The sequence below is a fragment of the Lytechinus variegatus genome, chromosome 9, assembly GCF_018143015.1.
Source record: "Lytechinus variegatus isolate NC3 chromosome 9, Lvar_3.0, whole genome shotgun sequence".
Taxonomy (NCBI): domain Eukaryota; kingdom Metazoa; phylum Echinodermata; class Echinoidea; order Temnopleuroida; family Toxopneustidae; genus Lytechinus; species Lytechinus variegatus.
Window position 1 is genome coordinate 2,378,886 of NC_054748.1, and position 27,694 is coordinate 2,406,579.

The 27,694-nt window shown below is 35.1% G+C and overlaps 1 protein-coding gene and 1 long non-coding RNA gene across 3 annotated transcripts in view; both read right to left on the reverse strand.

Moving 5' to 3' along the window:
* Positions 1-24,851, reverse strand: part of LOC121421058 (COMM domain-containing protein 9-like) — a 35,695-nt gene extending 10,844 nt beyond the window's left edge. For both annotated transcript variants that reach the window (XR_005970927.1, XM_041615670.1), the window contains exons 1-5: positions 24,736-24,851; positions 18,985-19,116; positions 18,172-18,256; positions 15,541-15,595; positions 14,481-14,515 (exon numbers count right to left, since the gene is read on the reverse strand). Coding sequence is in view for 1 of the 2 variants with exons in the window: in XM_041615670.1 (XP_041471604.1) it covers positions 14,481-14,515; positions 15,541-15,595; positions 18,172-18,256; positions 18,985-19,116; positions 24,736-24,789 (361 nt within the window). In the remaining variant the exon portion in view is untranslated. The remainder of the gene's footprint in view (positions 1-14,480; positions 14,516-15,540; positions 15,596-18,171; positions 18,257-18,984; positions 19,117-24,735) is intronic.
* Positions 2,166-6,613, reverse strand: LOC121421060. Its single transcript, XR_005970929.1, has 3 exons — positions 6,245-6,613; positions 5,413-5,628; positions 2,166-4,395 (listed from the first exon to the last, which is right to left on the reverse strand). It is a non-coding gene; the product is annotated as an uncharacterized LOC121421060 (long non-coding RNA).
* Positions 24,852-27,694: the final 2,843 nt, after the last annotated feature.

A 27,694-nucleotide genomic window follows, 5' to 3' on the forward strand; every position in this document is an offset into this window, starting at 1 on the left:
CCAAATGATTACCAAGAAATTGACTGATAAGGCCGATGATGATTTATTAAATAATTTATTGAAAAAAATGAATGTTTGATCAAGCATATTGCACATTGATTGAGTTGATTTATTGATAAATTTTTGACAGAAGGATTGATGGGTAAAACTTGATGCCCCAATTTTCGGAACTTATCATTAAAGGTCAAGTCCCAACTCAGAAAATTTTGATTAGAATCAATAGAGAAAAATCAGACAAGCACAATGCTGACACTTCATTAAAATCGGATGTAGAATAAGAAAGTTATGACATTTCAAAGTTTCGCTTATTTTTAACAAAATAGTTATATGAACGAGCCAGTTACATCCAAATGAGAGAGTCGATGATGTCACCCACTCACTACTTCTCTTGTTTTTTATCGTTTGAATTATACAATATTTCCGTTTTTACAAATTTAATGATTAGGACCTCCTTGCCTGAAGCACAAATGTTAAAATAATGGAATTCCACGTGTTCAGGGAGGAATGAAACTTCATTTCACATGAAATGTCGAGAAAATAAAAATATTCATATTTCATATAATAAAATACAAAAGAAATAAGTGAGTGAGTGATGTCATCAGTTCCCTCATTTGCATACCGACCGAGATGTGCATATAACTGTTTTGTGAAATGAAGCGAAACTTTAAAATGTCATAACTTTCTTATTTTACATCCGATTTTGATGAAATTTTCAGTGTTATGCTTGTTGATTTTTCTCTTTTTATTCAAGTCAAGTTTTTGTTGGGGTGGACTTGTCCTTTAAATTCCGAAAATTCTGCTCTGGACTTCATACGTACATGTAAGAGCAATCAGTCTCTCAACAGAAGGGGAGGGCGGGTGAGAGGGTTTTTTTTTTTTTTTTTTTGGGGGGGGCTAAATGTTCTGTTGAACCTTATTCCATCAACCTACTTTTCCCACTTCCAAGTTCCATCTCACCCTCTATTCTCCCGACTCCCATGAACACATTGCTGAGATCCACATAATAAAGTTAAAATGCTGCCCCCCAAAATGCAATGTGTGTTGAACTTCACTCATGCATTAAGTTCAATTTATTAATTTATGGAATTTGCTTTAACAACCAAAACTGGCCACGATTGATCATTAATTTATCACAACACCCTTAACTTTGCAGGTTCTAACGGATTTGCCTATCAAAAACTGACTGAAATTGGAAGGCTATTTCCTGCCCAGCCTAATTTTCATACCCTTTGTTTAAGTGGGAAGTGCTCGCTCAACACATTTTGGTGTCATTTGAAAGTTGGCTTTATTATATATGTAGGTCCCCCCCCCCCCAAAGTGATATATTTTTTATTCGGCAGCCATGTCAAAAGTTGATAGATTTTGGGGAGCTACCATCAAGTAGATAAAACTAGTATTGTACCCAGGTCAGTCAGGGTCGTATCTAGGGGGCACATTCAGAGGGCGCAAATAAAGAAAGGAAAAAATAATGCAAAGGAATAAAAGTGCAGAAAAGGGATACCACTGAACTGAAGGAAATTAATACCCCGGCTTTTGTTATTCCCATGGTAATGCCGTTTCCAACACATTTAAAAATGAATCTTGCATGTCTTTATCCAAAGATGAATATTCGTGCCACTTTTTGAATAAAGGGGTGGTCCAGGCTGAAAGTATTTATAGCTTAATAAATAGAGTAGAATTCACTGCACTGAGCAAAATGCCGTCAATTTCATCAAAATCGGACAACAGATAGCAAAGTTATTGAATTTTAAAGTTTAGTAATATTTTGTAAAAAATAGTCATCATGAATATTCATTAGGTGGGCTGATGATGTCACATCTCCACTTGTTCTTTGTATTTTATTATATGAAATTAGGTTTATTCAAATTTTTTCCTCCAAGAACTAGAAAAACTGGATTGACAACAGTTACTGATTTAGTACATTAGATATTTATTGCTGCAACTTATTTCATCATAAGGGAGACATATTATTTTCACAAGTATGAAAAAAATATGATTTTATATAATATAAGAAAACAGAAAGTGGAGATGTGACATCATCAGCTCGCCTAATGAATATTCATGACGACTGTTTTCACAGAATATTGCTAAACTTTAAACTTCAATAACTTTATGATTTGTTATCCGATTTTGATGAAATTTTCAGCGTTTTGCTCAGTGAATTCTACTCTGTGTATTAAGATATATTTTCAGCCTGGACCACCCCTTTAATGATAATCATATCAACTCTCTACAAGAATTCCAACAAACAGCTTTAGCTTGAAATATTCCATTTGTCAATCGCAAATATGACTTCTTTAGCTGCGAGTTTGAATCTTGAAATTTTACTTTTCATTAATTCTCATTAATAGTTATGAAATACATTATTATTTATCTGGTTCCCTTTTCAAAGCGTTTTCAACACGCGCTGATTTGATAAGGGAGATATAAATCCTATTCATTGATTTTTACTAACAATGATTGAAATGTCATTTTTGGGTGATATGTAAAGTCCATCTTACAGTAAGAGATGAATAATGTGACATAAGTACTAGTATCTGTGTATGAAATCACAGATAAAATAATCATGATGACGATCAAGATGATGTGGTGATGAGGATAATGATGATGTGATGAAGATAATTATGGACTGGTGATTGTTATGAGATGGGAGGTGGTGATGATAGTGATGTCGATGATGGTGGTGATGTTGTGATGACGATGATGGTAATGAAGCTAGTGGTGTTGATGATGATTATGACGATAGTAGATGATGTTGGTAATGAACAGTGGAATACAGGTGGTGGGGGATCATGGTCTTGGGGGCAAGAGCACCCCCCTCAAAAAAAAGAAGATAAAATACCCCAAAAAAATGAATGAAAGAGAAACGAAAAGAGAAAAGTTTTAGTATGATGTTATAATAAAAAAATGAGTTTGTCTAATAAAAATGTCAAAAATTTTACTCATTCACAATTAAAAAAAAATAACTTTGGCATGATGGGCCACATCTTACCCCTCAAAATCTTTCACTCATTGCGCCAATGATAATGATGAAGTTTGTGGTGATGATGTCATAATGACGATGACGGTAATGATATTGATGATGATGAAGTTGGTGGAGGCAATAATGTTTGTGATGATGATCCCCCCTGCCCTTTATCTTTCTTCTCCCGTTATCAACACGCCTCCTGACATCTCCACCCCCATTATCTCCATTCCCGTCTTCTCCAACCATTTTCGCATCTCCATCCCCATTTCATTTCAATCTCTCTCATCTCCACCCCCTACTCCTGTCAACCCTTCCACATCATCTCCATTCACCTCATCATCTCTACTCGATCCTCTCACCATCTCCACCACTCCTCACCATCTCCATCCTCATCTCTAAACCTTATCTCAATCCCTCCCCGCATCATCTCCATCCATCCTTGCATCATCCCCATCCCTCCTCTCATCTCCACCCACTCATCATCCACACCCCTCTCAACTCCATCACTCCTCATCATGGCCATCCCACCTTTCACCATCTTCACCCCCTCCCATCTTCATCTCTCCAATCATCTCCATCTGATTACCATGTGACACAACATTTGCTCCTGCGACAATTGCCCCAGGCTTAATTTTGTCTAAAGCCCCTTTCACAATTGGTTGCGTGACTACTTACGACCCTTCACCGTTGCAATTCTGTGCAACATATATTGTGACCAAGTGATCGCAAACAATCACACGAGCAATTGTGAAAGCCCCTTAAGATAGAGGTTCAGGGTTGCAATATGGTTTTAAGTTAGGTTTAGACCTTACTGGTTGAAGCTGTTCATAAGATTATGGTGTGGAATTTGCCAGAGCAAATGTCATGGAACCCGTCAACACAGCTCTCAATAAAAGGTAAATATTTAGCGAGAAAAGGGATACAAAATAGTGCAAGAACCAAATATTCAAAATACTTCTTTGGATTTAAGTGGGTTTTATTAAGTAACATTAAGGTAAACTTGATCAGATCTAAAATTACATAGTAACACATATTGAACTTCAGTGTATATAAAACATATTATATCCCACACAAAATAAATACTGGTTCATAATTTCAAATAGGATTACATTACCACAATTATGATAATACTATTATGATAATAAATATGACACAATTCCAACTGGGAACAATATTCTCTGCTTTTGGTGTTTATGTAAAGCTAAAAATAAGGACAATCTTAAAACTACATTAGTGCCAATATAAATTAACATTTATCCAACAATTGCACTTTCATGAATATACAACCTGTTATACATTACTATATTTGGTTTCCATGGCAATTACATGATCCCTAACTTAGCTGGAGGGATTTTCAACCCTTATCTTTTATTTTGTCACACAAAAACTGGCCATACAGAGCTTGCAATTCAGGTGGTCTCAAAGAGCTGGAAAGATAGAAATAAAATAAAGTAATTTCAACTATTTGAAGCTCTGCACCTCTTTTGCTACTGAAACAAATCAAATCATTTCAACCTTCAGTTTAGAAGCAAATACTTTTAAATATATTAAAGTTAAATTAATTGAAACTAATTCAATATCATAAAGGGAAAGTTCACTCTGAAAAAAGTTGGTCGTAAAAATAGCAGAAAATACCAAAAAAATATTGGTGAATGTATGAGAAAAAGTTTCAAAACGTTATTCGAATTTTAAGTTTTAGATTTGTGGCGTCATAAATGAGCAGCTGCCCCATATGTTTTGTAATATAAAATTCATGAATTCAATTTTTTTCAATGGTTCCTGATGACTTATTTTTGTTTTCTTTTCATGTTTGGGTGTGAAATGTTTTGTCTTTGAATATATACAAAAGGAATAGTAAAACCAGTTTCAATTTTCTTAGAAAATTACAATTTCTTGACTTTTTACCATTTATTATGCAGAAATGCTGCTCGCACATGACATCACAAATCCAATAATTGAAATTCTAATAACTTCAATTCTTTGATGGATTTTCCTCAAACCTTTGTCAATATTTTTTTATTATTTTTTCTGCTGTTTTTACAATTAACTTTTTGTCAGGGTGAACTTTCCCTTCAAGCTCACTTGAACGATACTTGGTATCATCTATATGTATGACATAAATGTTCCTCATGAATTAAGCATAACCCCTACATACCCAAAATTAATTTAGAATGTTACAACTTCTACTTAACCTAAACATGTAGTAGTTACTCACATTTTTAAGAAGCAATTTTGAATTTTTATGAATACAATGCATATATATAAAAAAAGTTAATTTTTTTTTCAATTCAAACAATGTATAAAAGAAATAATAAGTAAATGTTCAATTCAATTGTTCTTTCTTCCATTTAAAGAATTTGAAAATACCAAGAAATAAAAATAGAAATTTGATATGCCTGCATGAAGTGCACAAATTTGATTATTATCTAAGAAGCTGTACTTACCTCATTGATCAAGGGACTGCTGCTCTGATGCCCAAGTCATTGGAACTCGGTATCATTTCTGCTCGTGAAAGAAATGGAAAGGCCATCGCTTGTCGAGTATGAAATCTCTTCTCCTCATCCCGGGTGTAGGTGGTTGGGACCAGCCCAAGTGCTTGTATCCTCCAGAAGACCCGTTGTTTCCAGTGGAATTTGCATTTTAAAAAGCTGTGACAGATACTGACAGGTAAAAAAATAAGAGACATGTTTTTCGATAAGAAAAAGCAAGTTTTAAAATTTAGATTTTTATAAAAACAAGTTTTTCAATTTCGGTACAATACATTTTTTCAATAAACTATTCCATATCGTAAACTTCATAACTTACAAATGTATTTCCTTAATTGGTTTAGATGTTGGTTGGAAGCACCACCCCCCCCCCCCCGCGGCCTGAAGGGCGTCAAGGCTGGTTACTTTAATTGGGAAGCGCATTCTCAGACCACGCAGTCACTGTCCTAATGATAATCAGCTTAGTGATATTAAAACACTTTTTAATAAGTAGAAGTGTAAAAATACAAAAATAGCACACTCTCGCCATTGGAAAATGGGAAATATTAACTAAAAATAAGTAAGTTGACTTCGCTCTAGTTGAGCCGACTGCCTCACTCAGTCACAATCACAGCACAGCCGGTCGCCCAGCTGGCCGGCCGGCGAGGCGAAGCACCGCATCGGTGTCCTTTCCAGGTGAACTATCTCAAAAAGTTTGCATTAATTATCAGTTTTGTAAAATGCAATAACTTTAAATAAGTACAGGAAATGTGAAAATGGAATATGAAAATACAAAATAGCACACACTCACCATCAAAATATGTAAAGTGACGGAAAAATCAACTCAAATTTGCAAGTTGTAAGATTAATGAACACGGCTCGCCGGCGGTATCGGATTATTCTCGTTGCAAGGGAACTCGCTATATTTTCTTTCAAAATAGCTCAAAACGCACTGAAATTTCAATTTTTCTGTCGAGAATGCATTGAAGAAACATGGATTATGCGGGAAAATACTATTGAAGTAAAGTTTGAAATTTTATTTAATGAAATTTTGAAGAAGAATTCAAGTGGTCGAGTTGTCCGATTCAGAGCCAACCCTGGACAACTCGACCGGGACGAGTTGTCCAGGGCAGCGGGTCGGGCTGTCCAGGGTCGGGCTGTCTGGTGGTCGGGCTGTCCGGACCCCTATTAATACACCTAATAATGTATACACCTAATACACAGGTCTACACATATTAAATGTAAAATTTTGTAACAAAAAATAATACTTGGAGCTCAGATAAACCAAACAGTGATTGCAAAATGTATCTGCCCATGCAAAAATAATTAAGTATAAATGAAACAGTAATTACAGCTCCTACTGCTGCTACTACTAGAGCATGAACAACTTCTCCATCTACATGTACGATGCACTTTATATGGAGAGGGGCTCTAGTATGCACCCCTGTTGCACCCACAAATGTAATAACGCCCACAAATGTAATAACGCCCACAAATGTAATAACACTTTACCCACAAATGTAATAACGCCCACAAATGTAATAACACTTTACCCACAAATGTAATAATTTCACCCACAAATGTAATAATGCACTTTACCCACAAATGTAATAATTTTTGATCGCCCACAAATGTAATAATGACTTTACCCACAAATGTAATAAATTTGAAGGGATTTTTGGCAAATCCGTTCTGAACTAAAATCGTATAGTAATGCGTTCATATAGCACAAAAGTGCAAAGTCTCTTTTCCTGACCCGGTTAATTAACAAATTATACTATAAATCCAAAGTCTTTATTCCAGACCCGGTTGTTTCAAAAATAATAATATGAGCCCAAAGTCTTTATTCCAGACCCGGTTGTTTAAGAAATAATCATATGAGCCTAAAGTCTTTATTCCAGACCCGATTGTTTAAAAAATGATAATATAAGTCCAAAGTCGTTTCTCCAGACCCGGTTGTTTAAAAAATTATAATATAAATCCAAAGTCTTTTTCCAGACCCTGTTGTTTCAAAAATTATAATATAAATCCAAAGTCTTTATTCCAGACCCGGTTGTTTAAAAAATAATAATATAAGTCCAAAGTCTTTATTCCAGACCCGATTGTTTCAAAAATGATAATATAAGTACAAAGTCTTTATTCCAGACCCGGTTGTTTAAGAAATAATCATGTGAGCCTAAAGTCTTTATTCCAGACCCGATTGTTTCAAAAATGATAATATAAGTCCAAAGTCGTTTCTCCAGACCCGGTTGTTTAAAAAATTATAATATAATCCAAAGTCTTTTTCCAGACCCTGTTGTTTCAAAAATTATGATATAAATCCAAAGTCTTTATTCCAGACCCGGTTGTTTAAAAAATAATAATATAAGTCCAAAGTCTTTATTCCAGACCCGATTGTTTCAAAAATGATAATATAAGTCCAAAGTCTTTTCTCCAGACCCGGTTGTTTAAAAAATTATAATATAAATCCAAAGTCTTTTTCCAGACCCTGTTGTTTCAAAAATCATAATATAAATCCAAAGTCTTTATTCCAGACCCGGTTGTTCAAAAGATAATAATATATGTCCAAAGACCCGATTGTTTCAAATATTATGATATAAGTCCAAACTAAGATACGATAATGATGTTCCGGTGGAATAAAAATGAGAATCGAGCCTAGTCTTCTCTCCAGACCCAGTTAATTAAAACTGGTGGAATCAAAGTCTTTGTTGTCGTTTTAAATTATACTGAACGTATTGTGAATATACGCGCTATGAGTAAATTGAGAATCAAGCATAGTCTTTTCTCCAGACCCGGTTATTTAAAACTAAAAACTAAAACCCTATAGTAATGCCTTCATATAGCACAAAAGTCCAAAGTCTTTTTTCAGACGCAGTAGTTTCAAAAATTATAATGTAAGTCCAAAGTCTTTTTTCCAGACCCAGTTATTTCAAAAATTATAATATAAGTCCAAACTAAGATACCATAATGATATTCCAGTGGAAAAAAGGAAAATCGAGCTTAGCCTTTTCTCCAAACCCTGTTATTCAAAAATTGTAAATAACAATACAACAACAACAAAAACCGTATAAAGACCCCATAATCTTATTAATGCTGGATAACATGGACATATAGCGTAGTCTTTCAGCCAGACCCAGTCATTTGTTTTTCAAAATAAGGCTAAGAGTAAAAATATAAATAACTCCAAATCTAATACCAAGCAATCCTTGAACCTAAGAACATGTTTTTAAAAAGAGGTTTAGAATGTTGTCTTTATTCCAGACCTAATTATTACAAAAATTACGAAAAAAATCTAACATAAGACCCTATCATATTCTCTTGGAATAACATGAGTTGTAAAACGTACTCTTTCCTCCAGACTAGGTTATCTAAGAAATGAATTAAAAAAGAAAAACAAATCTAAAACCAGTTTTCAAAAGTTACACCCAGTAAAAAATATGTCTGTACCCCACACCCAGATTCTTTTGTATAATAATACTAAGACCCCTACAAAACATTGTAATTATGCATTTGCAAAGAAAACGTCCATTTTCCAGACTTGGTTATTATTTAAAAATAAAATTGTCTAAAACAAATACCCAATAATCTAACTACTGTGGAATAACATGGAGATCGATTGTAGACTTTTCTCCAGACACAATTATTTCAAGAATAAAAAAACAATAAAACCCAACCCCCAACAACGAATCTAAGAACCAACAATCCTCCAAATTAAGACCAAGTACAAAAGCACATGTTTAGAACGTTGTCTCTATTCCAGACCCAGTCATTTAGAAATTAATTCAAACTATCTTAAAAACATAAGACTTTGTCATATTATTATTCCTGTTGAATAACATTATTATTATGCTTAGACCTTCGTCTAGACCCAGCTATTTATAAGATAAATAAATATTGAAAAAAAAATCAAAGCTAAGACCAATCTTTAAAATTAAACCCAGTTAAATGCTTGGGTTTAGAGAGTTGTCTTTACCCCACATCCAGTTCTCTTAAAATACAAATTAAGCAAAAGATTAATCTAAAAACTTAGACACCAGCATCTCCCAAACTATAAAACCCTGTGATAAGGCATACCGTAAGTTGGTATACAACTTGTTTTTGTTTGATGGAAGTGAAATAAATAAAATTGAATTGAATTGAATACCACAAAAACGTCAAATTAATAAAAGGCGTAAATATTCAGATCTGAATGGTACGCGCCTTAAAGACCCAAAATAACAACAACAACAACAACGTGGGGAAGTTACAAATTGATGCAGAGGTTCGAGGTTCGAGCCCTGGTCACGTCTTTCGGATGGTGACGTTAAAGGTCGGTCCCAGACGTAAATAATCATATCTGATTTAGACACGTCTGACAAAACTCAAACACACACACGTTTGCCCCATGGAAAGATTAAACCTCAAAATGTTGATGGACCTGAATCCACCGACGGGACAGCCTAACTCCGTAACTCTGGTACGGGTGTGGGAGGGGGCCCTTCTTTCTTTGCCTGTCTCTCTTTCAGTCATTTCAAATCAGTTTTTTTTTCCTATCTTATCACTTCTTGATCACATAAATCCTCTCTCTCTCTCTCTTTACTTACTTAACGGGTCAATATAACCCCAGAAAATATATCTTAGGCCACTGAGATTATTGGAATTGTAACTAATAAAAAGAAATGCTGAATATATTTCAAATAGTGCTTGGTACACTGAAAATTTAAAATACCGAAGAACTTGTTAAAACTTTATCCCCTCTTGCTAGAATGATTTTCTTTTATATAATATCTCATAGATCGTCGATCAACAACCTTATCGTTTACGGGAAGTAATCCCCATATTGTGTGCTGATATCTTATTCCTCGGTTTTTGTTTTATATGTATTTAAAGGTTTTGTGTTTTTTTTCATTAAAAAAAGGAATGAATATACAAAAAAAAATAATAATAAACAAGTGGAATGCCTCTGGCCGTCTCACCTACATCACGCGATTCAAAATAGCAGCAGTGCTGACTTTAAAAACTACTATAACTCGCACAAGATGTTAAGTGATACTTGGATACTCTTATTTCCACGTTTTATGAACTAGACCAATACACTTACAGAAATAGGATGGTAATTCAACAAATACCCCCAATGTGGCAAAAATTCATTGACCTCACATGACCTTTGACCTTGATCATGTGACCTGAAACTTGCACAGGATATTCAGTGATACTTTATTACTCTTATGTCCAAGTTTCAAAAGTCAGATCAATAAACTTGCAAAGTTATGATGGTAATTCAACAGATATCCCCATTATGGCCAAAGTTCATTGACCTTTGACCATTGTCATGTGACGTAAAATGCACACAGGATGTTCAGTGATACTTGATTACTCTTATGTCCAAGTTTTATGAACTAGACCAACATACTTTCAAAGTTATGATGGTAATTCACCAAAAAAAAAACGATTCGGCCAAAGTTAATTGACCCTAAATGACCTTTGACCTTGACCATGTGACCTGAAACTTGCCCAGGATGTTCAGTGATACTTGATTACTATTATGTCCAAGTTTCATGAATCAGATCCAAAACCTTTTAAAGTTTTGATTGTAATTCATCAGATACCCCCAAATCGGCCAAAGTTCATTGACCCTAAATGACCTTTGACCTTGGTCATGTGACGTGAAACTCATGCAGGATGTTTGGTGATACTTGATTAATCTTATGTCCAAGTTTAATGAACTAGGTCTATATATTTTCTAAGTTATGATGATATTTCAAAATCTTAACCTGAGGTTAAGATTTTGATGTTGATTCCCCCAACATGGTCTAAGTTCATTGACCCTAAATGACCTTTGACTTTTGTCATGTGACATGAAACTCTGATAGGATGTTAAATAATATTTGATTAACCTTATGGCCAAGTTTCATGAACTAGGTCCATATACTTTCTAAGTTATGATGTCATTTCAAAAACTTAACCTTAGGTTAAGATTTGATGTTGACGCCGCCGCCGCCGTCGGAAAAGCAGCGCCTATAGTCTCACTCTGCTATGCAGGTGAGACAAAAAGAAGTAATAAAAATAATACTAAATAGAATTGTTACCCTACTGCTCATACAGTGGGTGGCATAAATAGTCAATCATGACTTATTGCCAAATAAAAACATGGAATGGAATGGTTATCCCCTCTTGTTAGAATGTTTTTCTTTTATATAACATATCATAGATCGTCAATCAACAACTTTATCGTTTTCGGGAAGTAATCCCCCTATTGCTTACTGATATCTTATTTCTCAGTTTTTTTTCATATGTATTTTAATGTTTTGTTATTTAGGTTTTTTCATAGAAAAAAGGAAGGAATATACAAGAAATTATTTTTTTTAAAGGACAAGTCCACCCCAACAAAAACTTGATTTGAATAAAAAGAGAAAAATTCAACAAGCATAACACTGAAAATTTCATCAAAATCGGATGTAAAATAAGAAAGTTATGGCATTTTAATGTTTCGCTTCATTTCACAAAACAGTTATATGCACATCTCGGTCGGTATGCAAATGAGGAACTGATGACATCACTCACTCACTATTTCTTTTGTATTTTCTTAAATGAAATATGAAATATTTTTATTTTCTCGTCATTGTCATGTGAAATGAGGTTTCATTCCTCCCTGCAACACGTGGAAATTTATTATTTTAACATTTTGTGCTTTAGGCAAGGAGGTCCTAATCGTCAAATTCGTAAAAATTGAAATAATGTATAATTCAAACAATGAAAACCAAAAGAAATAGTGAGTGAGTGACATCATCGACTCTCTCATTTGGATGTAGCTGGCTCGTTCATATAACTATTTTGTTAAAAATAAACAAAATTTTTAATGTCATAACTTTCTTATTTTACATCCGATTTTGATGAAATTTTCAGCATTGTGCTTGTCTGATTTTTCTCTATTGATTCAAATCAACATTTTTCTGAAGAGGACTTGACCTTTAATGGTTGCAGGGTCTTTGTTTTGTTGTTGTTGTTGTGTTTTTAATGACTTTTATAACTGGGTCTGACAGAAAGACTACGCTACATTTCCATGTTATTCAACATAAATAGGATCGTGGGTCTTTGTTTTTTATAATTATTATAATTTTTGAAATAAATGGGTCTGGAAAAAAGACTTTGGACTTATATTATAATTTTTTAATTAACCGGGTCTGGGAAAAAAGATTTCGCATTTTTGTGCTATATAAACACATTACTATAAAGTTTCAGCTTTTAGTCACCGGGTCTGGAGCAAAGACTATGCATGATTTTCAATTTACCATTAGCGTCTGGAGAAAAGATTAAGCTCGATTCTAATTTTTATTCCACTGGAATATCATTAATGTATCTCATTTGGGACTAAAATTATAATTTTTTAAACACCCGGGTCTGGAAAAAAGATTTTGGATTCATATCATGATTTTTGAACAACAGGGTCTGGAAAAAGACTTTCGACTTGCACTATTATTGTTTAAACAACCGGGTCTGGAATAAAGACTTTTGATTTATATTATAATTTTTGAAACAACAGGGTCTGGAGAAAAGACTTTTGGATCATATGATTATTTTTTAAACAACCGGGTCTGGAATAAAGACTTTGGACTTATATTATTATTTTCTAAACAACCGGGTCTGGAATAAAGACTTTGGATTTATATTATAATTTGTTAATTGACCGGGTCAGGAAAACAGACTTTGCACTTTTGTGCTAAATGAACGCATTACTATACGATTTTAGTTCAGAACGGATTTGCCAAAAATCCCTTCAAATTTATTACATTTGTGGGTAAAGTCATTATTAATTTTTGAAACAACAGGGTCTGGAATAAAGACTTTGGATTTATATTATAATTTTTGAAACAACAGGGTCTGGAAAAAGACTTTGGATTTATATTATAATTTTTTAAACAACCGGGTCTGGAGAAAAGACTTTGGACTTATATTATCATTTTTGAAACAACAGGGTCTGGAATAAAGACTTTGGATTTATATTATAATTTTTGAAACAACCGGGTCTGGAATAAAGACTTTGGGCTCATATTATTATTTTTGAAACAACCGGGTCTGGAATAAAGACTTTGGATTTATATTATAATTTGTTAATTGACCGGGTCAGGAAAACAGACTTTGCACATTTGTGCTAAATGAACGCATTACTATACGATTTTAGTTCAGAACGGATTTGCCAAAAATCCCTTCAAATTTATTACATTTGTGGGTAAAGTCATTATTACATTTGTGGGCGATCAAAAATTATTACATTTGTGGGTAAAGTGCATTATTACATTTGTGGGTGAAATTATTACATTTGTGGGTAAAGTGTTATTACATTTGTGGGCGTTATTACATTTGTGGGTAAAGTGTTATTACATTTGTGGGCGTTATTACATTTGTGGGCGATTATTACATTTGTGGGTGTAACACCCCCCCCCCAATAAAAAAGTATCAAAATCTATTTTTGGCATGAGGAAGGGAGAGAGATAAAGAGAGAGAACTGGAAGGAAGTGAGGGGGGGGGAGGGTAAGATAGCCTGTTATCTAGGCAGAGCCTGAAGCTAATATTTGCTGCTATGCAAAAACATTTACTGATGCAGTTGATGCTGCAAAAAACATTTACCATGATTCAGTCATGGCCCTGGGAAGTGGAAGTACTGAACCCCCCCCTCAAGATTTACAATGAGGGGATGCTGCAATTGTTATTCACCATAGGCAGCACCCCTGGAAATCAGGGTGACAAGGAAACAAAGGGGGGGGGGGGATTGCTCTGACAACCAATCGAGCAGTCCCCCTGCACAGCCCCCCCCCCCTTATTTAAAAATCCTTCCCAGGGCAGATTTTTCATATGACTAACTGCCACAGAGTATTCCTCAATAGCAAGAAAGCAATGATACAAGCAAGACTAGGGGGTAGAGAATTCTGGGTGACTGCCACCCACTGTAAGGGATCTCTCCAAACCAGATGCATTTGTGTTTACTGCCTCCATTATAGCCTATGGCAGAAAAGTATAGATGAAGAAAAAGGATATTGCAAGTACTAATGAAAACATCTCCATTTTACCTTTGTTTTCTATTGCTATCTGTCTCCACTTGTCTCTGAAAAAAAATGAAACAATGTGAATTATGAAAAGGAAACCTACACACTGTTAATACTATATCCAAAACCTATGGAAGAGAAATATTGTATCTATCTACGGATCCACAAGATGATTACATTACAAGAAGTAAATCTAAATGAATTTGACATAGTATTGTTTCAATAAACTTTTCTTCCATTACTTTCACATTCCTTTCCCTTTTCCTTGAAATCCACTTCATTTTGAATCCCAGTTTCTGTAAAATTATCAATAAATATCAATTTGCGTAGTTTCCTTTCTTCTATCAAAAGATTACGAATACTGTTAAGTTTGCGTATTTATAAGTGAAAACTACTAGTAATAAACTTCCGACATTTTGTAGTTAAATGACTCAATGAGTGTGACTGCAGTTAGTGAACCCAATCACACAATTTACTCATTAATGCTGAGTGTTGAACAACAATATAACACGACATGGTTAGGTGTGCCAGCAAACTTTATTGAATTTAATATTTCATCCACTGACTTCACAAGAAAATATCTAAGATATGGTAGACACTATGGCCCGTATTCTGAAGTCAGGTTTAACTTAAACTCAGGTTTAAAGTTGTGGTGTAAGTATGGAAAGCCAAAAGTATCAAAATTTTTATTAAGTCGCATGTTTCTTATGTTTACTGTGCTCTTTCCTGATTCATCGATGGTGAAGACAATCATCATTTATACTTCCTACACAATTATGAATGATTTGAGAGCCAAATGAGCTGAAGTATGATATCTCTACTGTTAGTGATTGCCCGGTATGTAGCAATTGGCTGTCCATACTTACACCGCAACTTTAAACCTGAGTTTAAGTTAAACCCGACTTCAGAATACGGGCCTATATGTTAATTTTCTAGAGGGGGGTCACCACCCTCAACAACGCAAATCAAAGGCAACATGAACGTGGAGAAGATGAAGATATCAACAATGTATCAAAAACCAGCAACAAAATCTCGTATGAAATCATAATCATTTGAATTTCAGAAAACATAAAAATTAACTTACAATTTGTCACCTATTATTCTGGATAAAAGTTCCTTCAGGTTCTTGTGAAAATTAGCTGGAGAGAGAAAACAAAATTTAAGAGAGTAAAATTATAATTGTAGCTCAAAAACTATGTGTGGCATTTGTAATACAAATATATGATCATCTACATAAAACAAATTACTATAGTAAAAAATTCATACTCACACCATGATTGTGGAAATACCATGTGTGGTAATACACACATAAAACTGATTTTTTTTATGATTTTGGCTAACTTTGCAAGAAACAAATCACTAAAACATTCCCTTCATGATCATATTTCCACTGTTGCAAATGAAACCACAGAGGGGTGGCATATAATATACTTCAGTTTAGGGGAGGCTTTGCAAGGCAGTGAATTACATTCAATTCCCACGTGGTGTGCAAGGGCCCTTTGGTAAGGCATAATTCATCATCATTTCCAGGTCCCTCAGTGAGGACTAGGGCTGGGACTAAAACCCGGGTACCCGGGTCCCGCCCGGAAGCGTCGGGTACCCGGGTAGAAAAATCAATACCCAATACCCGAAAATTGCTCACCGGTATAACGTACATTTGATTTGTATTGCGTAGTGTAAGACATGATTGTAAACTCATCACAAGAGTACACAAGTCTCATTCTGAATCTCACCAATTACCCTCGAAATATCCTTAATAAATATATTAGTTTTTCAAGTGATGACGATGTGACTGAGATCGTTCAATCGTCGCCATGTTTCTTTTGCAGCGCAGTGACGTCATCCAGCCACTGCGACGCAAGCCAATTTATGAATGAAAATATAGTAAGCATGCGCATTGCAAGCCTCAGCCCCACGCAGTATTCCGTCAAAAAAAGTCTGCAATACTGTGTCACCTCGTACCAAAATCGACCTAGAATTCCACTTTCGTTTATTTCATATGAATTATGAAAGGTATTCTCAGAGGATCTGTTTTCTCACCGATACCACACAAGTAAGCAAATTTTATTACTTCTTGCTTTTCTGTCAAAATCTTACGAAGTAGCGTCGATGTTGCATCGTCTTTGTGAGTTTGTAGAATCTATCGCTACGTGAACAAAGTCAATTGATTTCCGGGTTTCGGAGCATACGAGGCGCTAGCCAATCACGTTCTTGATACCATTTTCAGTTTATCATAAACCAAAAATGGTAACACGATCGTGATTGGCTGGCGCATTCGACGCTCCGAAACCCGGAAATCAATTGACTTTGTTCACGTAGCGATAGATTCTAGAAATTCACGAACACGATGTAATATCGACGCTACTTCGTAAGATTTTGATGGAAAAGCAAGAAGTAATAAAAATTTGCTTACCAGTGCGGTATCGGTGGGAAAACAGATCCTCTGAGAATACCTTTTATATTTCATATAAAATATAGAAAAGTGGATTTCTAGGCCGATTTTGGTACGAGGTGACGGAGTATTGCAGACTTGTTTTGACGGAATACTGCGTTGGGCCGAGGTTTGCAATGCGCATGCTTACTATATTTTCATTCATAAATTGGCTTGCATCGCATTGGCTTGATGACGTCACCTATGGGGTTTTTCCACCAGTCATATTTCGAGCGACATGATTTTCGGGTACCCGCCCGAAAATTACCACCGGTACCCGAAAAGAAAAAAACCCGAAAGTCCCAGGCCTAGTGAGGACCTAAATCTATCTGTCCTATGGTTGGTTGTTCACAAGCATTCATGCTTTCTTAGCAAAGAGTGGTTATTTACTTATATATTTTTGCTTATACAGTACATATTTCTGGATGCTCTTGAAACTTTACATTTGATAAAAAAGCACTTAGAGACCATTTCCAAAACTATTTGTCAGTTACGTATATGACTTTAATAACAACTGGTGGTCCTTTCTTGTGCTAACAGATATATATGTAAGAAGCTGACTTACAGCAACTATGAACTTGTTCCATTTTGTGTGTAAAGACAAGCTTAACTTTCACAAACAGCTTTATGAAAAACTACCCTAATATATTCAATCCAAACCTGTATCTAAAAGGTCAAGACCACCCAAGAAAATTGTTGATTTGAATAAGTTGAGAATAATCAAACTCCCATAACACTGCAAATTTCATCAAAATCAGATGTAAAATATGAAAGTTATGACCTTCTAATTTTCTTATTTTTCACAAAACAGTGATATGCACAACTCGGTGACATGCAAATGAGACAGTCAATGATGTCCACCACTCACTACGTGTTTTGTTTTTATTGTTTGAAAAATACAAATTTCATTTTTTACAGATTTAACAATAAGGAACAACTTCACTGAACCACTTAGTATTAAACAATACTAACTCCACATGTTCAGAGAAGAATTGAACATGTTTCAGTTGACAATGAGAAAATTATAATATTTTGTATTTCATATAATAAAATAAAAAAGAAATAGTAAATGGATGACGTCATCAGTCTCCATATTTACATATTTGCGAAATTAAGCGAAACTTTAAAATGCCATAACTTTCTTATTTTATATCTGATATTGATGAAATTTTCAGTGTTATGCTTGTTGGATTTTTCTCTTTTTACTCAATCAAATTTTTGTTCGGGTAGACTTGTCCTTTAAGAATATATATGCAGAAAGAAAAGTGCCCTCTGGAGACTTACCAGGGAAAACAGCATGGACAGAAGCAGCATCAGTGCATCCAATGTAGAGAGTGTGTTTAATCACTTTCCTTAGTGTCTCTAGAAGCTGTACGAAACAAAATTAAAATCGTCATTTATTATTTCTTCACACACACAATATTCATCTTGTTTTACCGTATCCATGGCAGCATAACAGACTGGTAGAAAACTATTATCTATGAAACCAATCAATATACTGCTGACATAAAGTGGAATCTTTGATTTTAAGCAACAAAATTTACTTTAGATCGAATTCAAGTAAAAACTTATACTTCATATTCACAATACCTGTGATTTCTCAGGCAGATTTAGCATTGTTTCAAAGTACTTACAAGAAGAAAAGGATGATTTTGAAAGCACTGAAGATGCTTCATGGCATTTGTATTACTCTGATCATAATCATATTTTGTAAACATATAGAAGCACAATTTAGCCTTAGAAACAAATGATCGATGACATTTTCTGATTTACACTGCAAGGCCATCACAGGAAAAAAAAATGTGTCTAAATCAAGCAATATCATTTGCTGCCAATTAGAAGAAGGCAATGGGACAAGTGACTTATTCAGTTTCAATAATACACTGAAAAAAAAATCTTAATTACGTACAGTGTACCAGTAGAAACCAAAAGCATCATTTATAGGTTCAGCCATGAGAAACAGAAAATAATCTGTATGTTGCCAAATTACTCAGAATGGTGGACCCTTGGCTTTGTGTTGTGGCATGAGATCCTGTTTGAATTACAGACACTATGGTAAATCAAGATTTACAGAGAGACAGTGACCTTTCAACTGACCTTTTCGGCATCTCTTACGTTGATTCCCAATCCATCAGCCATCTTAGCTATGACCTCTATCGGAAAGGAGATGACATTATGATAGAGAAAGGCATGTTCACATGCACGCTGAACGACCTCTTTCCCACTTGCCTAGATAAAGGAAAAACATGAATTGAATATAGCAAAATATATTTTTATTCTCCAAAAAAGTGTTATCAATATGTTTAAAGTCATCTTACGACTGTTTGCAATCCGATTTTGAAACAAATCACATTTTACTCATGTTCTGAAAATGTGAATGGAACACATCATTTTATTTTAGGTTAAAATTGAAAGAATACTGATCACCATTTTGTTAGATTGTAAGCGTTTATTTTAGAGTAAATGCCAAATTAGTTTCAAATCGTAGCCAATCGTACGACTACTATGACATCATTACGACTAGCTATTAAAATTGCTTTTATTCTAAGAAGGATGATAGCATAGTCACAAATTTGAAAATGGATATTTTTATGTTGATTTCGAACATTACACAGTAAGATATTCCACGTCTTAACATCAGCATTCATTTATAATATGTTTAATTCCAAAATTGAGTCAAAGACCAATAGTAAGCTGTGCGCTCACTTTAAGGACACAGACTATGCTTCAGCGTTGAAAATACAGGCTTTGGGATCACTCTTGAACTGTCTAAAACTGCTAAGTACCAAGCGACTGCCAACATGAAAATCACTCCCATCCATGCCTGCATAGTAGCCAGATGACCACTCCAACGCAGATGCAGTTTTTATTTCCAGGCATCGTTGCTTTCTGGCACATAATTGAATGGACTTTTTGGAATCGACAAGGCGTTTCAGAAAAAAATGATACAGACGCTTGCGTCGCGTAACGTCGGTGAAGAACTATAGAAAACAAGATGGCGGCGTAAACATCGGGGGTGATAGTTTCAGATTTTGGCTGCCTACATGCACATGTATAGAATCCCTGGCTTCGCATGAGAGTAACCTTACATTAGTAAATGATTTTAACTCTCTAGAAGCCTCCTGGCTATTCTCACTTGGAAAGTGTTAAATGGTTTGGCACCAAAATATCTACAAGACCTTGTCATGATCACGCCTTATGCACTAGCTCGATGCCTGAGATCATCACACCAGCGACTTCGTAAAACTGCCAAGAAACGTGTAGCATATGGTGCACGAGCTTTCTCAGCCTCAGCACCTTCTCTCTGGAATAATTTGCCGTTAAATTTAAGAATTAAATCAATTATACAATCACTAGATCTAGAGACCTTCAAATCTAAACTCAAATCTTATCTTTTCTAACACTACAGTATTAGTTATTGGCACTTTGACACTCATCCAAACTTTCTCATTCTTTCTTTTCTTGTGCGCCTCGGAATAGAATATTTCTAGATAGATGGCACTATATAAATGCCTATTAGGCCTATTATTATTATTTCATGAATTTAATTTTAGACCACTCCTAGTACCAATGAGGTCCAAACATTAACATGTATGGACCTCATAGGCGACATTACCCAAAAATATGGGTTAGACAATGCTGTTCTGATTTCCAACCCAAGACTTTGGTAAATGTACGCCTTAATACAAATTGGAGTTACGTGATATGACTTTCATTTGTTGGGGAGACATTAAAAGTATTAATTAAGTAGTTCAAATTAAAATATATTATCATTAAACTTACATTTCAGGCCCTTTTTGTTGATTTTCGGTGAGCGTTCCACACAGCTGCGACGAGTGATCAACTCCGAAGTGATACGCGAACTGGTCAGCTGATCGGTCAGGTGATCGGTAGATTATCTTTTTGTCAGACGTTCATAATTTATGTAAAGCATATCAATCTTCAGTATCTTGATTCCAAAGTATCAGTATTGCAGATAAATGTCATTATTGATTGGAATCAGTGGCGGATCGGGGGGGTGGGGGTGGGGGTGAGCATTTCTGCCCGATCCCCTATTGAGATTTGTAGTAAATATTTTGGAATTAAATACGTTGTTCATACTAGTTATGCGACCCCTCCTTTATGATGATCACAGCATTATTTGTAATGGGGATATTTCGTTCATAATTATTCTTGTCTCTTCTTTCTCCTTTTTAGCCTTTTTTTGCTTGTTAAAACCTTTTTTCCTTTTTTTTTTTTGGGGGGGGGCTCGCCAAATTTTACGTGGGTCAAAATTACCTTCATTTTTTAGTGACAATCTTTTTTTCATTTGTCCAGTTCTACGCGAGACAAAATTACCTTCGATCATTATTATAGTTAAAAACTTTTTTTTATTTTTTATTTATTTATTTATTTTTTTTGGGGGGGGAGGTTGCCAAATATCACGCGAACGTTTGTCAGCTTTTACTGTTTTATTCGACTTATAATCAAATATTAAATGGGGCTTACCACAGTTTTTTTTAAAGTCAATTCATAAGAATATTCCTCCTCGGGATTTGAGCTTTCTTTCATGAAATATCAATTTTTTTCATGATTACCAAAAATACTTAAAATTTTTTATCGGTGTATGCCTATAAAGCTTTAGCTCATGCGTTGCGCCTGCCATATTTTAATGCTGATCAACTTTATGCTTTTAATGAATTCCTAAAAACAATAAATTCTCAGATCATCAATTTTGTCGCAATCGAATAATTCGATTGCGTCTCTCTATCAGTTTTGAATATTCATAAAAAATATCAGCTCGTGCTTTTTGCTCATAATATTTTGATTAGTAAATTCTTCTCTTATATAATCGAGTCGGATAGATAGATAGATAACTAGAGAGAGAGAGTTGGGGGGGGGGGGGTCCCTCAGCTACTTGTCCTCGCTTATTTGTTATTATTTGTTATTATGCTCATGTTGTGAGAGCTTTGTGTTTTCACATTTTTTTCTTTTTCAACCTTTTTATTGTCTCGGAGCTTCCCTCTATTTCTTTACACTATATTATAATGTAGTCCTGTTTCAATCATTGGCGGCGGAAGCCCCAAATTTTAGGAGGGGACAACCTAACAAATTTTGACAAGCAAAAAAAAAGGCTCTCAACCCAAACATTTTAGGGGGGACGTAGGAAAATAAATTGACAAGCAAAAAAAAAAGGTCAACAACAAATTTAGGGGGGAACGTCCCCGCTTCCGCCGCCTATGGTTTCAATTCTTTTTTTGTTCTCATTTCAATGAAAACATCATTATTAAACTGACGTACATGTAGAAGACTTTATTACGAAATTTTGACATTGTTTTGTTTCATTTGTTTGGCTTTCTTTTTTTCTTCTCCTCATCTTCTTTTTCTTCTTACTTTTTCCCTTTCCTTATTTTCTCTTCAGTATTTCATATATCCGCCAATTTATACAACACCAAGCATATAGAGGCGGATAATCAGTGAGGGAGCATGACGGTGTGCCGCTCTAAAAAAAAGGAGGAATATTGGAAGAAAAAAAAAAGAAGAAGGGATGGGGAAAAAATAAAGAAAAAAAAAAGATGATGATGGCAATGACGATGATGAAAATTATCTTGGTGATGATGATGGTTGTGGTGACGGTTGTGGTGATGATGATGGTGATGCTAATGATAGTGGTGATGATGATGATGACGAGATGTAATTTTGTTATTTTGTCTTTGAAAAAATTAAGTAGTGCAAAGTTGAATTCATTTAAAGTTTATTATGAAAATAGCAGAAAAAAATTGGTATGCGTTCGAGGAAAATCCATCCCCCACCAATCTTTTTCAAAGGTAAGATTTTTTTTTTTGCCCGGGGGGGGGCCACTTCCATTCACGAGTGGATACCATGCGCGACCATGGGGTCTCGAAAAGCACCCTAAACACGTAATTTCCATATTCTGAAAATGCACCCCTTAACAAGTATTGGCGTGTGAAACCCTACCCTTAACAAGTATTGGAAACAAAACGATACTCTTGGCAAATATTCCCTGAAATGAACCCCTAAACAAGTACAGGAATGTTTTATTGTTACGGGTCCTTCGGTCGTCGGCTTTACCTTATTTGGTTTAGTACGACCCCACCTTCTACACCTCGCGCAAATCGGACTCTAAACACGAAGTGTTGGAGCAAAAAGGACATCCTTTATAAAACATTTTGATTTTGTTTTATCATCCCCGCAAATTAGACCCTAAACACGACGGTTTTCCTAGCGAATTAATAGATACCCTTTTTTCGTTATTTTTGTGTTTTTGACACCCTTATCACGTTACGTAGGTAACGTGCCCTATCGTGAAAAGGACATCCTTTTTACGTTTTTTTTTGGTCGCGCATGGTATCCACTCGTCAATGTAAGTGCCCCCCCCCCGGCCCCCCGGGTTTTTTTGTGACGGCGTAGGCCTTTGCAAGCAGCTATTATTATGGTAAAAAAGTAAATGAAATGTCAAGAAATACATAATGATTTTTATGGTACATTTTAGTAGGCCTATATCAATTCATACTTGTTATCAAAAAGAAAAAAGTGGGTCGTTACGGACCATTAAAAATGGGAAATTTGGGCATTTTATATTTAGGATAGAGCAACTGCTCGTTATAGACGTCACAATAAATCAAGCATTCTAAATTCTATCAACTCCATTTTTTGTCAAATAACACCTTCATCGATATTTTGAAATGATTTTTCTCATATTTTTCATCATCTTTTTATCAGGGTGAAATTCCCCTTTAATTTACAAAACAGATTCGCAAACAATATCAAGAGTAGTGGGAGGCAAGGGTGGAAATCTAAGGTAGGGGACCAGGGGCTGGAAAACAGGCAAAAAAAAACAAAAACAAACTAACAAAAAAAAAAAAGGAAGGTTTATCACCCCCAAAAGAAGGTCGTCTCGTCCAAAATACATGTTTTACTTCGATTTAAATGATGTAGGCCTATTTCTTTCCATCATATATAAAAGAACAAAAATAGTAGGGGGACATTTGATAATGTGCCCCTACTATTTTGGGTTAGGGGGAAGTGTCCCCCTGGGATTTGCGCCCATGTGGGTGGGGGGTGCTGCACCTCCTTTCGGAATCATTATGGAACAGTGTGAATAGTCGCTGTGATTTCGATCTCATACCTATAAAAAAATAGAACAAAAGAACGCCTTGACCACAGGCCAAAATGCCTAACAATTTTTCCGCGGCATTAACAACTCTCGTAAGGGGCGCTCCATTTATAAATAGAGTTGCATGTGTAGCTGTCTATGGCAACAGAATCCATCGCAGAATTGAAGAAGCGTGGGAATTTGGCAGAAAATTCAAGAAAAGAACCGGTGAGTACCGATTTAAGAGTAATTATATATTCATTAACATTTATTGAATCATAAGAATAAAGATTTTTTACGGAAAGAAAGCTTAGTTCTAAGCTAGGGCTGCCCAAATGCGCGTGAGTGGAGTCTCAGTTTCTTAACACGGGTAAGTATTGCGGTGTCGCCTAGAGTGTTTTAGACCGAGTAAACGACAGCAAAGTTAGCTTATTATTTATGATTTTTGTGGGTCTTTTCCACATCAGAATTACCTCCTACCGTATTCTCTTGGTGGCCTGTCACGAGAGTGATCAACCCTTGGCTGAACACACATGCAGTGCCCGAGTGTTAAATCAATTGAATGAACAACATTTTTGGTAATCATTGCAAATGTCGAGCTGACACAAAACACTACGAGTGGGACAATGTGAAACACACTAACGGACCAAATATTCGGGTAATCAACGGAATATCTAGACATAACTTTATGCATATATCTGTCATCATGATTTCATTAGAATACATTCTGCCTAAATTTTTCTAAATATTACCTTGAGAAGGAAATTCAAGTGCTGGAACTCGATATTTTGATGCACTACCGCCATCCTGACATGTCAGGTTTTATTTTGATCACGTGATAATAGTACACCTCTTTTCGCAGTTCCCCAAATTCGGCGGACGATCGATGTAAAACGTCTAAAATAGATGTTTCGCTGATTCCAGATTGTTTCTCCCTCTCTCTTAATCTGTGCCTGTTTCCCCGACCCCTTCCCACCTCTCACTCTCGCCCCCTCTCTCTTTCCCTTTCTGACCACTTATCACCCTCCTCCATCTCTCGTTCATCTTAGAGAAAAATGAAAGCTTATATGAATAGCAATGTTGAAATATACACTACAAAAAAAGTAAGTCCCCCTTGAACAAACATCAATAATTTCCGAACCAATGCGAGTTTTTGATATATTTTTACATGACCGTGTAGGTAATTTTATGAGCTATCATCTGAGTAAATGTTATGAACGTATTTTATGTCATGCTTCAGTGAGCACCGTCAGAAGGCAAAAATGTCACTTTTCAAAAGTCAAAAGCCAAATATCGTGATTTGATTCCATTTTATTGAAACTTATTCCACATTCTCATCATGAAAAATAGTCAGAAGACTTGTAAAAGGTACATTATAAAAGACGATACAACTTTTTTGGCTAAATTTCAGGGTTGAATAAAAACAAGTCAAAATTTGCTATAATTGGATTATACACATTTATATCAATAAAAAGGATAAAATATGATGACAGTTATTTTGGGGAAGAGTATCTTCAACAATATTCATCGTTTCACGGGTCAATGAACATTTATTGAAAAAAAAAATACGATTTTCAACTATCATAGGCAAGTATTGTTTCATTTTGGTAACTGATTTTTTATCAACTTTTTTGCTGTGTTCATGACCAATTAATATGCTTCAATGATTCAAAGGCTTTTAATTAAACATTCACGCTTGAATGAACATGTAGAATGTGATTAGCTCTTTTTTAAACGTTATTGGAGAAAATGCAATTTGTAACTATGGGTATCTGTGACTCACAACCTCCTTGCATAGTTCATTTGATTTGATTTTTATGAAAATCCCGATGTTTAATGCATCAGTGAGCACACAATATTCGAAAATGGTGCAAATGAGAAGAAAGTTCAAGGCCTTGGCCCCACTCTGTGTCTGTTATTCTGAAGCCATGTGCAAAGTTTCATAAAATAACTGTTGGTAGAAGTAACAAAACCGTCCATGAAGCAAACCCTTATTTCATATTTGTTGAAACCTCTCTATTAGACTTGTGTACATTATGGGTGCATATAAGTAATCCCTTATTCAATATGGTGGAACTTTTTTTTCAAGGCTGTCTTTAGCAATGTCATTTGGCATCAACCTATGGGCAGAATTCTGTGCGAAAATGAAATCGATTTGTTTATTTATTGATGAGTGAGCACGCATCAAATTGGGAAAATGGGTATTTTCAATGTCACAGACTCATTTTAAAGGGTAATAAGGTGAATATTGGGGGCAAATTTGGTTTTAAATGAGACTTTAATTGCTGTAGTTTTTATCATCCATCATTTTTATCACCACACACTTTCCGAACTTTTAACGTTTTCATGGTTGAGTGAGCACATTCGAAAAGTTAGGAATGAATACTTTTTATACTGCATAAATGTATTATTTTCCGAACGATTTCACACTTCAGTTTAATTTATGGACAAAACAGAGGTGGATCCAGAATTTAAAAATGGGGGAGGGCTTATAATCGGGGAGCCACCAAAATTTTAAAATTTGAATATGACCTAACAAGTTGTAGAGGATACTACCAACAACCCCTATAATGATACGTCACAATACAGGGACCGCGGAATGGTTTTCAAAGTGTGGGGGAGGGGCTTAGCCGGGGGGGGGGGCTGACCATGCAACAAAATCACAATCGTATGGTCATTTTTACATTTTTTTTCCTGCGGCCCCTGCAATATTTGGTTTACTTGAATATTTATCATTTGTATTTTCTGATGTCATATTTTATTTATTGTAATTAATGCTTCTTAATTTTGTTGGAAAAATTGAATAAATGAATGAATGAATGAATATTTTGCTCACTCAACCACGATATCAAAATTGTGTGAGGAGTGGCTAAATGATGGATAGTAAAACAGCATTAACACCATAAAATTCACCTAACAACATTTTGCACAATCTGAAAAAACGACTCTTGTGACTTTCAAAAATGGTCATTTTTAATTCAATCTGTAATTACTCATGCATGACTCAACCGATTAATCTCATTTTTCTCGAGGAATTGCTTACTGAGCGTAAAAAAAACCGCATACATTCGTAATTCCGAAGCTTCGTAATTCCGAAGGTTCGATTATTCCGAAGGTTCGTATTTCCGAAGGTTCGTAATTCCGAAGGTTCGTCAATCCGAAAACGAAATAAGGTTCGTAATTCCGAAGGTTCGTTAATCCGAAAACGAAATAAGGTTCGTAATTCCGAAGGTTCGTTAATCCGAAAACAAAATAAGGTTCGTAATTCCGAAGGTTCGTTAATCCGAAAACGAAATAAGGTTCGTAATTCCGAAGGTTCGTTAATCCGAAAACGAAATAAGGTTCGTTAATCCGAAAACGAAATAAGGTTCGTATTTCCGAAAATGAAAATAATTCATTTTGGTAACAAAAACGATGTTGTTATTACAAGATTACACGATATTATGCAATGATAGTAATAACGATCGATGATACATGCGTGTGTTGGGGCCAAAGCATGTATTTCATTAAGAATATAGGCGCCCTGATCAAGCATAGGCTAATTTCGATTTTATCTGAGCAATTGCTGCCTATAAGCAAATGGTTTAATTAAAGATGCAGGGGATCAAGTGTGTTGGAAGCGTGCGAGCAACCTCTAGATAATAGGATTTGTATTGGAGGGGATGTCATTTTTAATAACAGCTTCTGCTGGTAATAAAAATAATACTAATA